The 12507-nt window shown below is 37.5% G+C and overlaps 1 protein-coding gene across 1 annotated transcript in view; it reads right to left on the minus strand.

Moving 5' to 3' along the window:
• Positions 1-1377: 1377 nt before the first annotated feature.
• erlin2 (ER lipid raft associated 2) overlaps positions 1378-12507 on the minus strand; it is a 22475-nt gene continuing 11345 nt past the window's right edge. Inside the window, exons 9-12 of the mRNA XM_057831779.1 lie at positions 5506-5597; positions 5334-5423; positions 4806-4885; positions 1378-2840 (exon numbers count right to left, since the gene is read on the minus strand). Coding sequence (XP_057687762.1) covers positions 2667-2840; positions 4806-4885; positions 5334-5423; positions 5506-5597 — 436 coding nt within the window. The 3' untranslated portion in view covers positions 1378-2666. The remainder of the gene's footprint in view (positions 2841-4805; positions 4886-5333; positions 5424-5505; positions 5598-12507) is intronic.

A 12507-nucleotide genomic window follows, 5' to 3' on the forward strand; every position in this document is an offset into this window, starting at 1 on the left:
TGGCAATCTTTATGATGTCTTCACGAGACTTGGTCTTCGACGATACTCCCGTCAGCCTGGTCCATTTTAGCGTTTAGAAAAATAATGTTTTACAATGGCGGTGATTTCGCGCTGAACCGGAAACAACAGTCTGAGCGAACCAACCACAGTCTATTTCCGCCTTGTCATATGCATTAAAGTGACGCTAGGGTTTGAAAAATCAATAGGACCGCGTCAGGCTACGGCGCAGGGTCGTAAATCGGGTCTTCCATGACGGCGCAGGTCTGACGCGGAAGTATAACTCGGGCTGTTTACATGGTGACTCTCCGAGATGACGAAAAATGTCATGTTTGCATTTATATGGTTCCGTCTCCATTCGAACAATGTCGCAATTCCGCATGAAAACAATGTAGTATTCATGCCAGGCCCAAGGGGCAGTGCAGATTTACAAGGCGACAGCGAATGATGCACTTTGACCTCCTCAGCCCGGAAGACAACATGCCCGCCCACTCCAAGCAATATCATTTTCTTTTGTTCAAAAAGGCACAGAAATTGAAACATTCAACATATTTAAATAAAAAATATTATAAAAACAGTCAATTAAAGCCGACGTCCAATGTGACGTGTACAAGTGCTGACGTTATCGGCGCGGTCCCGCGCCGTCAGGGTTTTTGATATGCATGCGAAGCAAGCCCCCCTCAACCCCTGCAATCGAATTCTTCCACTTTGGAGGCAGGATTCCAAGGTTTGCGTCTTTGTCTTCCGTCTTCGCCGACACGATAGGAACGCGAGGCCACTCCGCAACACAGTCATTGCGTCTTCGTGTCGCACAGTCGCCATGTAAACTGCCCCTAAGCCACACAGTTGCTAACAGTCATATGCTATTGTTTAGCCACAACTGGATTCATTAGCTTATTACTATTCATCCTTCAAATAGCAGCTCAAAACAGAAATGTCATTTAATCCATCTGCAGGCAACCGGGAGATCATTTTATTACACTATGCGGGTGTACGCTGGTTCTTATGGGAAACTCAGTCTTCCTTAAGTCAAAACACGCTTTTGTCCACCGGCGTCGCTAAAATAGACCAAAACTGAGAAGTTACCGGGTGCAGTTTTAAGACTTGTTAAAAAAAACAAACAAAAATCCTTTTTGATTACACTTAAATCCTTTTTGATATGTTTATGAATGAAACAAAAATGAAGAAATGTCATGCTCTCATGAGGAATACTTCTTCCAACACTATACGGCAGCGTCGGTTGAATAATTCAGAACACAACTGTACGTCAGGACATCTTGGCACAGACAGTCTGTCACTAAACCGTATGAAAAAAAGAGTATCAAAAGTATGATAGTAGATGCAATTCAAAAGGGGAAAAACAAATTCTGGGCAGTCAAATAAATCCACAGTGCTTTATTGTCATATTATATTTTCATTTTAAATCAGTGCACATATCTTTGCCTTTTTATTATAACAGTAACCTTTGTTAGTCAATAACTCATTCGCTGCCATTATAATGGACAGTGCAACTGTTGCTGACAATGGCAGTGAATGAGTTAAATACCAACTTGACCCATTCAGATATCTACAATAAATCTTTTCATGAATCCACTCCAATTTTAACCCTGATCGAAATTTGTAAGGTAAAAAAAAAAAAAAAAACAGTACAATATGTACCCACAAGCACATACATACATAACATTCCATCAGCGGAACTGAAGTTTTATAATTTAAAGCCTCACATTCAAAGTCATGCTTTATCATAAAACCCTTTTCTCCCCCGAACTGGAACAAAAAAACGACTTTTGTGTGCCATTAACAGATCCGTCATGTATGCATAGAATTATATATCAACAATGGTGATTTAAGCCTAACTCCTGAGTAGTTTCTATCATCTGCTCAAACACTACACGTCTAGATAACGTACATTGTGGCTGTGAGACAATGTAAAAAAAAAAAAAAAAAACTGTGTGCTAAATGCACTCAGTGCATTGTAATAAACTCGACCAGACAAAAAGGTGAAAATGATGACAGTTACAACAATTAAAACCTCAAGTGTCGAAAGTGATATTTTGGTCCGTGTTTGTACTTTGAAGGCTGTTTCCATAGGGCAAAAAATGTGCTCTTTTTAAAGAGGTAAAGTGTGTCACACTTAGGACGGAAGATGATGGTAGATAAAGCACGTACACGTCCGCCGCCATCTCTCGTATTCCATTTTTAATCTCAAAACGAAATCAAAACAGCAAAAAAATAGGCCGTTGTTTTCCGATTTTTCATTTGAAAACGAGAAATGAAATTAGTCGTTAACTGTTTTACGAGTTTGGATTCTAAAACAGATATGGAATGAACAAACTATACATTGATAGTCATGCTGGTTGGTGAAGGGATTTGGGGACTAATTAAGGATGATGAGAATAAAAACATATGCATTGCACTTGAAAGTTTGAATCCCCCCACCCCCCCCCCCCCTTTTTTTTTTTTTTTTTACAATGGATTGCATCTTTATCCTAAGTGAGGTTGTTTAACATTTTAGGCTGAGGTTTTAAACACTGAGTAAGACATTGACAGTGTTTTTGAAAGCAGTGATTCAGAGATATTCAGCAGGGAGTCTATGGGCTGGAGGGTGACATGTCATAGCCCTCCAGCATCTAGTCCACCAACCGCAAGGTCCCCATTTACCTTCTTGTCTAATCCATGTTCAAGATATGCTCCCCCACAAGATCCATGGCTGCTGAAGCCTTCAATGGGGTGCCAGCAGAGTCCATGAACATCTGGGGTATGTCGTTCCCGAAGTAGATTTTGCTATTGGCTGCGATAGATTTGTACTTCATCAGTTGCAGGTATTCAGGTGTTAACTTCAGCTGCAAGAGACAAAAAGAATGAAAATCTGTGAACACGGGCTCGGTTGGATGATCATTCACTTACTTAAAGCAACACTAGGTAACTTTTCAACCTTTATAAAATATTTTCATTACATTTGTGATAATATGTCGACTGACAACTAGTTGAATGACACCTCTGTTATATTTTGAGGGGATCTGTATCACTTTCACCGGCACTAATTTTGAGGAGGGTGGTAGGAACCCTGCCACACACACAAAAAACGAAAAAACTACAAATGTGCTGACTGCTTTACGGCTTACGTCACTTCCCCCTTTCCCCATTCATTATAAAGAAGGAAGTCGATGCGAACGCTTTCGTGCAAATTCTGCAAAGAGGGCAGAGCAACAAAAGAGACAAAAAGTTTTGTCTGGGGAGGATTAAAAAAAGGAGGCTCCCAAGATATACAGAATAAACATTGGCCCGGTTTTTACTCGTTGGCTTCACACAGCCGCTGGAAACAGAAATGTTGTTTCCACTGTGCGGGTGTGCGCTGGTCTTCATGGGAAACGCAGTGCTGGTCCTCATGGAAAACGCAGAATTCCTTAAGGCAAAACACTACCGCTTTTGTCCACTGTGTCGCTAAAATCGACCAAAACTGAAAAGTTACCAGGTCTTGCTTTAACTCTGGTGCATTCCCAGTCAAACAGATTTGTATACGGAATTTTTTGATTATATGTCCCACCCATGTATAAGTCGCACCAGCCAAAACGCAAAACGAGGAAAGAATTTAAGACATATGCTATAAGTCGTACTGGAGTATAAATCGAATTTTGTGGAGTTCATTTTACTTAATCAGAGACCAAGCACAAACATTATAGTAGTAATAAAACACAGAACAAAGTGCAAAATAGGTATCTGTTGACATATTAAGTTATTCAGGCACCAATAAACAAAACAAACTCTCAATCTCCCTCCAAATCACTACAACATCCCTTCAATTCTTTATCTTCAGTATCACTGTTGAACAACTGCACCAAATTGAAGTAGAGGGCATGCTCAAGTACAAGTATCGATATATAAGTGGCACCTGAGTACAAGTCACAGGCCCAGCCAAACTATATAAATAAAAGTGCGACTGGTAGTCTGAAAAATACGGTAGTTACAAATTTACTCTTGGCGGTAAGTAACATCACAATAAAGGTCAATGAAAATGGTCTACACAAGGTTATTCTAGTGTTGCACCAATTCCATATTTTTTGGCTCCCAATATCAATTCCAGCACTATGTGTGGCATCTTCCGATGCTGTACCGTTTAAAAAAAAATATTTTGAGGGGTAAAAAAAATGTATATATATATATATATATATATACACATACAGTACTGTGCAAAAGTTTTAGGCAGGTGTCCTGCCTAAAACATTTGCACAGTACTGATATATATATATATATATACATATACATACAGTGGGGAGAACAAGTATTTGATACACTGCCAAAGGGTTTTCCCATTGGCAGTGTATCAAATACTTGTTCTCCCCACTGTATATACCTAATTACTGCATACACATCTGCTATCATGGCTTGATCAGAGAGTGCTTAACTTATTGTCTGCCATGAAGGGGAGCAAATGAATGTTCATTTCAATTGCAGCCAGCAGGGTGCATCTTGGTTAGAGGAAGAACAAATTTAATATTTTTAACTTTCTGGTAGCCATAGACAGCGCCCGGCGCTTTTTCTTAGTACTCCCCGATAACGATGGTACCATTTTAGTGCTGTATCGGTAACATTAATAGTATCAGTGTAAACTGACGTTAAACCAGTGGTCCACCATCTTTTCACCCTAAACACCTCCTAAAAAAATTATTAGCTCTTTGAGTACCACCATAATGACCAAAATCATGCTTTCCACCAATGATTTGTAGATTTAATTCATGTAGTACTTTTCAGCAGCCTTGCTCACCTTAACTTTTATTACAGTGCGGTCTAACATGTTTTTCTCTTACCTTGTTGGCTTCTGCTGCTTTCAATGTTGTGTAAAACTCGGCGTCTGCTTTGGCCTTCTGCCGTGCCAGGAAAGCCTGATCTATGAGCAAGAAAAGCAAAGGAACAATGTCGGAAAAAGAAAGGTTGCCTAACAATGCTGTGCAACTGCGTGTGGGGCCTGACTTGGCTTGCAGGTGAGTGGGATCGAGGTATTCATCCGGTTTAATGACTGTTTCAATTTTCCTACACACGCAAAATGTTTTTGCTTCTTAATCAGCAAGCATGTGAAAGAAATTGCATCTACGAAAAAATTATAGACTTGCCACATCAAAGAAAATGTGTACCTCCAGAGGGTCCACATGAGTTATATCCCTATATTTCTTCAGCTCACCTACACACAGTATTGCCAGACATTAGTCATTGTACTGTACATATTGCAGCTATGACTTGCTGGGACTTGCTCAATATTTTTGATGACGGATAAAAATGTATTACACAAAAATTATGAACTGTATGATATACTGTCAATGTGATCCCAGGATACAAACCTTCAATTTCGGAGATCTTTTTCTCAGTTTCCTTCTCCATTACTTTTTGTCCAAACTTGATTTCTGCCACTTGGGCCACTTTTTCAGCCTCTGATAGACACATCATCTTAATTCAGTCTTTTTATTTGAACTACTGCATAGACCATATTATGAATGATTGAAACAATGTTACCAATTACAGCTTTGATCCTTTCCGTTTCTGCCTCTTTCTCCACAACTTTCTGTGTCTGCTGTGTAATCAGGAGTTTTGTCTTCTCACTCTCCCTGAGGAGAAACACAGAACCTTCAACAATGAGACAAAAAAAATTACCTTAAATGCACGTGCCACTGTTGACAGTTTTCGACAGCAACTCTCCCCACTCCCAGTGTACGAAAGAGTTCTGTTCCTGCGCTGGCAAGCTAACCCGGATTTCCGCGTAAATCGGAATTATCCCTTTAAATACATCAAAACACCACCCTCTTAATAAAAAAAACAAAACAAAAAACTATCCAAAAACATGTATTATACCTCATTGTACTGTCCTCGCTAAGACGTTGGCGCTACACTGCTGGCCAAAAGTATTGGCACCCTGCAATTCCGTCAGATAACGCTTAATTTCTCCCAGAAAATGATTGCAATTACAAATACTTTGGTAGTAATATCTTCATTTATTTTGCTTGCAATGAAAAAACACAAAAGAGAATGGAAAAAAAAAATTAAATCATTATCATTTTACACAAAAGTCCAAAAATGGGCCGGACAAAAGTATTGGCACCCTCAGCCTAATACTTAGTAGCACAACATTTAGACAAAATTACTGCGAACAACCGTTTCCGGTATCCATCAATGAGTTTCTCACAATGCTCTGCTGGAATTTTAGACCATTCTTATTTGGCCAACTGCTCTAAGTCTCTGAGATTGGAAGGGTGCCTTCTCCAAACTGCCATTTTCAGATCCCTCCACAGGTGTTCTATGGGATTCAGGTCTGGACTCATTGCTGGCCACTTTTGAAGTCTCCAGTGCTTTCTCTCGAACCATTTTCTAGTACAAATGTGTTTTGAGTAATTGTCCTGCTGGAAGACCCATGACCTCTAAGGGAGAGCCAGCTTTCTCACACTGGGCCCTACATTATGCTGCAAAATTCCTTGGTAGTCTTCAGACTTTGTAATGCCATGCAGTCCAGTGTCAGAGGCAGGAAAGCAACCCCAAAACATCAGGGAACCTCCCCCATGTTTGATTGAGGGGATTGTGTTCTTTTCTTTGAAGGCCTAGTTTTTTTCCTTTAAACTCTATGTTGATGCCTTTTCCCAATAAGCTCTACTTTGTCTCATCTGACCAGAGAACATTCTTCCAAAACGTTTTGGCTTTCTCTGGTAAGTTTTGGCAAACTCCAGCCTGGTTTTTATATGTCTCTGGGTCAGAAGTGGGTCTTCCTGGGTATCCTACCATAGAGTCCCTTTTCATTCAGACGCCGACGGTAGTATGGGTTGACACTGTTGTACCTCCGGACTGCAGGACAGCTATAACTTGTTTGGATGTTAGTCAAGGTTCTTTATCCACCACACGCTCAATCTTTTGTTGAAATCTCTCATCAATTTTTCTTTTCCGTCCACATCTAGGGAGGTTAGCCCAGAGCCATGGGCTTTACACTTATTGATGACACCGCGCACGGTAGACACAGGAACATTCAGGTCTTTAGAGATGGACTTGTAGCCTTGAGATTGCCCATGCTTCCTCACAACTTTGCTTCTTAAGTCCTCAGACAGTTCTTTGGTCTTCTTTCTTTTCTCCATGTTCAGTGTGGTACACACAAAGACACAGGACAGCAGTTGAGTAAACTTTAATCCATTTTAACTGGCTGCAAGTGTGATTTAGATATTGCCACCACCTGTTATGTGCCCCAGGTAAGTAACAGATGTTGTTAATTACACAAATTAGAGAAGGATCACATGATTTTTCAAAGGGTGCCGATACTTTTGTCCGAGTTTTGTGTAAAATGATAATGATTTTTTCCCCATTCTCTTTTGTTTTTTTATTGCGAGCAAAATAAATGAAGATATTACTACTAAAGCATTTGTAAAAGCAATCATTTTCTAGGAGAAATTGAGCATTATCTGACAGAATTGCAGGGATGCCAATACTTTTGGCAGTCCTAACAAGACAGTGATCTATGCTCCGAAATGACGATGTCCGACGTCCGTGTGGTTTACTGACTTTATTCAGCTGCTCATGACATCAGCACTTGCAGAATGAAACTAGAAGTAAATGAAATTAAATCGGTCTCATCTTCAATAACAGCAATTCAAATGTGCGTTTACAAGTAGCTACTGTTACAGCAATAACAAACGATTAGCATGTATCAGTTGGCGTCCGCGCATCATCTAAAACAATTACATAAACTCAGCCCAAGTATTCGACCACAATTGAAAACTCACAATAAACAGTTCAAAAGGGGTTATAGACAGAAATCGCCTCTAGTTGCTTCACAAGCAACAAATGTGCCTGCAGGATGTCACCCGTCACTCGGCTGCTCTGTTTGTGCGTGTTCTGTGTGGGGTGGGCGGGCGTATCTGTACATGCTCTCACTTCCTGTTCTATGCTTCCTGGGCCAAAATAAAAGCATGCATCACAAAACAAAAGTAAAAATAAAAAAAAACAAACAAACAAACAAAAAAAACGACGAGACGCAGGCGTCGTAAAGTATAAATCGCGTAAGTCGGGCCCGTCGTAACCTGGGGACTACCTGTACAAATAAACAGAGGCATAAAGCTGCTTTCCAAATTCAAAAATCTCAATTGCGCATTATCTAAACTCACATTTTTGGTCTGACCAGTATGTAAATTCCTATTTTATGACAGTTAGCAGTCTTCCTGTGTACTTCCTTGGTAATTTTACTATGGCTTGTTGAAGACAGTTAAGATAAAAGATGCACTTAGCTGCCACAGCAATGAATTTTGAATACCTTAGTGGGAAGAGCTTTTATACTTTACGTTTAGGGATAGTGTTTGATTATCAACCTTTTAAACTTGGTATTCATATAAAAGTGAGCTCCTGTGGATGTCTTGAGTGCAGAACATCTGACAGCCAAAATTACATATCTTTCCAAACACAATCAATGTTAACTAAAAAATAAAATAAAATAAAAAAATAAAACTAAACAACTAAACCCTGAATCTACACCATGTGCAATCATAACTTTAATACTACGTTGGTTTTGAGAAATTTGTTTGAAACAAAGGTCTACCTGTCAAAAAATATGCCAGTAGGAAATTATTGCAAGCTTAGACTTGATAACTTTCCGATGAAAGTGACCATGTTGACTATGCAAGCGAACAGTCAATCATCGAAATTAAGTATAGGACTAAACATGCTCAGTGCTTATTGTCATATTTATTCACATCATGTTTATCGGATTGGCTCGGATCATTTCCGATAAACGACCATTTTTGATCTGCAAATAAACATTCAATCATCAAAATCAAGTATAAGACTAAACATGTTCGGTGCTTGTCATATTTGTTCACATCGTGCTTATCTGATTGGCTCGGATCGCTATGTGATGGAAAATTGAAGACTCGTGATGAAAGGGAAATACCTGCTTTGAGAGTTCTAACAATAGCTTAGCTGCAAGTACATGCATGCAATGTAATGTCTGTGGAAATGCACTGCCACTTTTTGCCAAAGACAATGTGGCTTTTGTGAAATGGGACACATAAATAATTTTAGAACTTTTTCCACTTTAACTCTGGATTACAGGATTTTTTCTAAAACATGTTGATGCCAAAAATGAATTAGATCTAATTTAGAAAAATTAAAAATACTTTCTCTTTCTGTTAAGTGAATAAATGTTATTGGACATGGATGAAGAAATATCTATTGTTGTCACACTCACCCCCACACTCACAGTATTTTCTTAAATCATTGATAATTATAGTTTAGCATTAAAATGCATTACAGGCAAAATGACTTTTTTAGGTCGTTAAAAGAATTTAGCCCCATAAAGACTGACGTCCACACATGTTGACATCGTATTTTGAGTCATGTAGGCCACAATATTAACCCTTTCATATACAAATTCTCTCTATATATGTATCTACAGTGATACCTCTACATACGAAGTCGAGCATGATTTTCCCATAAGAATACATTTTAATTCCATTAATTCGTTCCACAGTTCCAACACCTACACTAAATCCTTAATAAACACTGCTGGTACTATTACAAATGGCAATTACACATAGCAAAGAAATAAATTATATCTAATGTGAGTGCTGTACCTGAACGCACCGTGTGGCTGACATGACAGTGAGATGGAGAGTGCAGTATGGAGGTAGATTTGTGTCTTTATAACTAAATTAAAAAAAAAAAAGTTGCTTTAATCAAAATATATATTTTCAATAAAGAAAACGTCACTTCAATTAAAAAAATGTGTTTGAATGCAAAAATAAATTTGAAACTCAAAAAAATGTAATTGAGAACAATTTTTCTTTGATATATATATATTTTTAATTTAAGTCAAGTTTTTTTTATCGAAACAACTTTTTTGATTGAAGTAATGTAATTTTGCGTTTGGACCACATTTTGGCTAGGACATTTGTGTCTTTACTATTCAATCAAAAAATAAGTTGCTTCAAACAAAAAAAAATATATTTTCAAAAGAAAAATCACTTCACTCAAAAATGAAAAAAAACTCAATCGTAGAAAAAAAGGTTTGAATGTGAAAAAATATTTGAGACTCAGAAATTCGCATTTGAACACTTTATTTTTCATTGAAACTGTTTTCTTTGATCGAAGCAATCCTTTTTGTGTTTGAGGCATATTATGGGTAGGACATTTGTGTCTAAATCATTCAATCCGAATAAAAGTTGCTTCAATCAAAAAAAACCTTTTTAATCAAAGAAAAAAAATCAATAGCAAAAATGTTTTTAAATTTTTTAAAATTTATTTATTTATTTATTTATTTATTTTTGAAATATATATATTTTTTTATTGAAGTGTCACTTTTTTTGAAAAGCAAAGTTTTGAAGGCACTTTTTTTTTAAGTGGAAAAAGTTTTGAAGGCACTTTTTTTTTGAAGTGGAAAAAGTTTTGAAGGTTTTTTTCGATTAAATCATTTTGACACAAAGATCAAACTTCAACGCTACTTCCAACATGTTTGAGTGGCAGGTGACTACGCCAATGGCATAAAAGCATGAAGCAAGAATAATGGCCACCAGGGCTCCATCCAGCCATTGGAATCTGTTCGAGTCCAAGCCGAAAATAGGGCACCGGTATGAAATATATATATTAAAAAAAAAAAAAAAAAATTAATAATTTTTTGCAAATTATTTTTTTTCTTTGATTAAAAATAGCTTTTTTTGATTGAAGCAAATTTTATTCGGATTGAATGATTTAGACACAAAGTCCTAGTCTCAATTATTTTTTCACATTCAAACCTTTTTTGCTACGATTGAATTACTTTTTTTTTTGAATGAAGTGACTTTTCTTTTGAAAAAAAAAAAAAAAAAAAAAAAAAAAAAAAAAAAAGTATATTTGAAGCAGCTTATTTTTTGAAATGGTGACATCACGTACCGTAATGGTTGACAACGGATCGTTGTGTTTCTTCAACACAACAGGGCCGTGTCAATAAAAAAAAAAAAAAAAAAAAAAAAATCGGTCCTTATGTATACATATATGTGTATATATATATATATACATATACATACATATATATATATATACATATACATACATATATATATATACATATACATATATATATACACGTGAATAACAAAAATAAATCACAAATAAACGAGTTCAAACGAGTTCAAAAACTGATTGCATTTACTAGTGCAAAAGAATGGAATGTAAACAGATTCAGAACACTGACTTCGCCTTTCCAATATGATTCAAAACAATTCTTTAAAAAATTCCTAGCATTAATATTATAGTATAGTCAGGGGTGCACATAAGTGGTCTGCATGCGCGCATGCGTACCGGACGTAGACAAACGCGCTGGCCCTCAACGACTTCCATACGCTTTTGCGTACCGATGGCTGACCACCGTATTTGCGGCGGACACGAGAAAATAACTTCTCAAAATGTCAAAGAGGCAGGCCACACTGAGTAATTACTTCCGTGTTCACCGACCCCCGTCAAAAGACAGATAGACGACAGAGACGTCACCGGAGCTACCGAAAAAAAGGACTTTTGCTGAAAAGTGGCTACAGGATGTACCATGGCTAGAAGCAAATGATGCTCGCACGGAAATGCGGTACAAAATGTGCCGTGCGAATCCCAATGTCGCCGATAAGAGCAGCGCATTTTATGTAGGGTCAAAGAATTTCAGCCATCCAAACTTTGAAAAGCACGAAAAAAACAGAGAGCATGTGGCAATTAAGCAAACTATCGATGTCAAACAGGACCCCGCTCGCCCTATGGACAAGTGGCGGAATAAAGGTAATGAACAGCGACATGCACTGACAAACGTGTTTTTGCTCGCATTTTACAAAGCTAAACATGCACGTTCAATGAGGTCTTATGAGGAGGACATCCCACTTTTAAAAAGGCTTGGAGTTAATGTGGGAGCCGCATAATGCCCTTTATTTTGAATTGGTGCTTTTTATTTCTTTACATTTCACTTCAAAGTAATGGCAATTTTGTTGTGCCAGTTGATGTTAATCAAGCATTAATTGTTAATATAATTAATTAAAGTTAATTGGCTCTAAGTAAAGCTTGTCATAAATTTATCGCATCAGGCGGGTCAGCTCTCAAGGTCAATGAGGACCAAGTCACATCTCCAGGTCCTCCTCTGAGAACCTGGGCAAAAAACATGTGCACCCCTGAATATAGTACTATATATAATAGTAATAGTAATTATTCATTGCCAATAAGATTTTTAATGAAGGGTGTCATTTTAAAGCTATTCTTGTAAAATCTCAATTCTGAAGTATGTGGGATTAACTCCAGAAATCGTTATTTATATGACGAACACGACATGCTTTTATTTTGAAATGTTCACTGGAAGTACGTTCACTAAACAGCTAACTTAAGCTTTACACTCTGCAAAAAAAGCACTTTTTGTCATTGCGTGTGGTGTCAGTAATAGTTTTTTTTTTTCATTTTTTCGTTTGAAAATGCTGTTACCTTTTAACGGCAAGTTTGTGTTTTGGAGAAGAATGCCAACATTTTATAGCAGGCTAAAGTTGGTTG

This window comes from Corythoichthys intestinalis, chromosome 3 (assembly GCF_030265065.1).
Source record: "Corythoichthys intestinalis isolate RoL2023-P3 chromosome 3, ASM3026506v1, whole genome shotgun sequence".
Classification (NCBI taxonomy): domain Eukaryota; kingdom Metazoa; phylum Chordata; class Actinopteri; order Syngnathiformes; family Syngnathidae; genus Corythoichthys; species Corythoichthys intestinalis.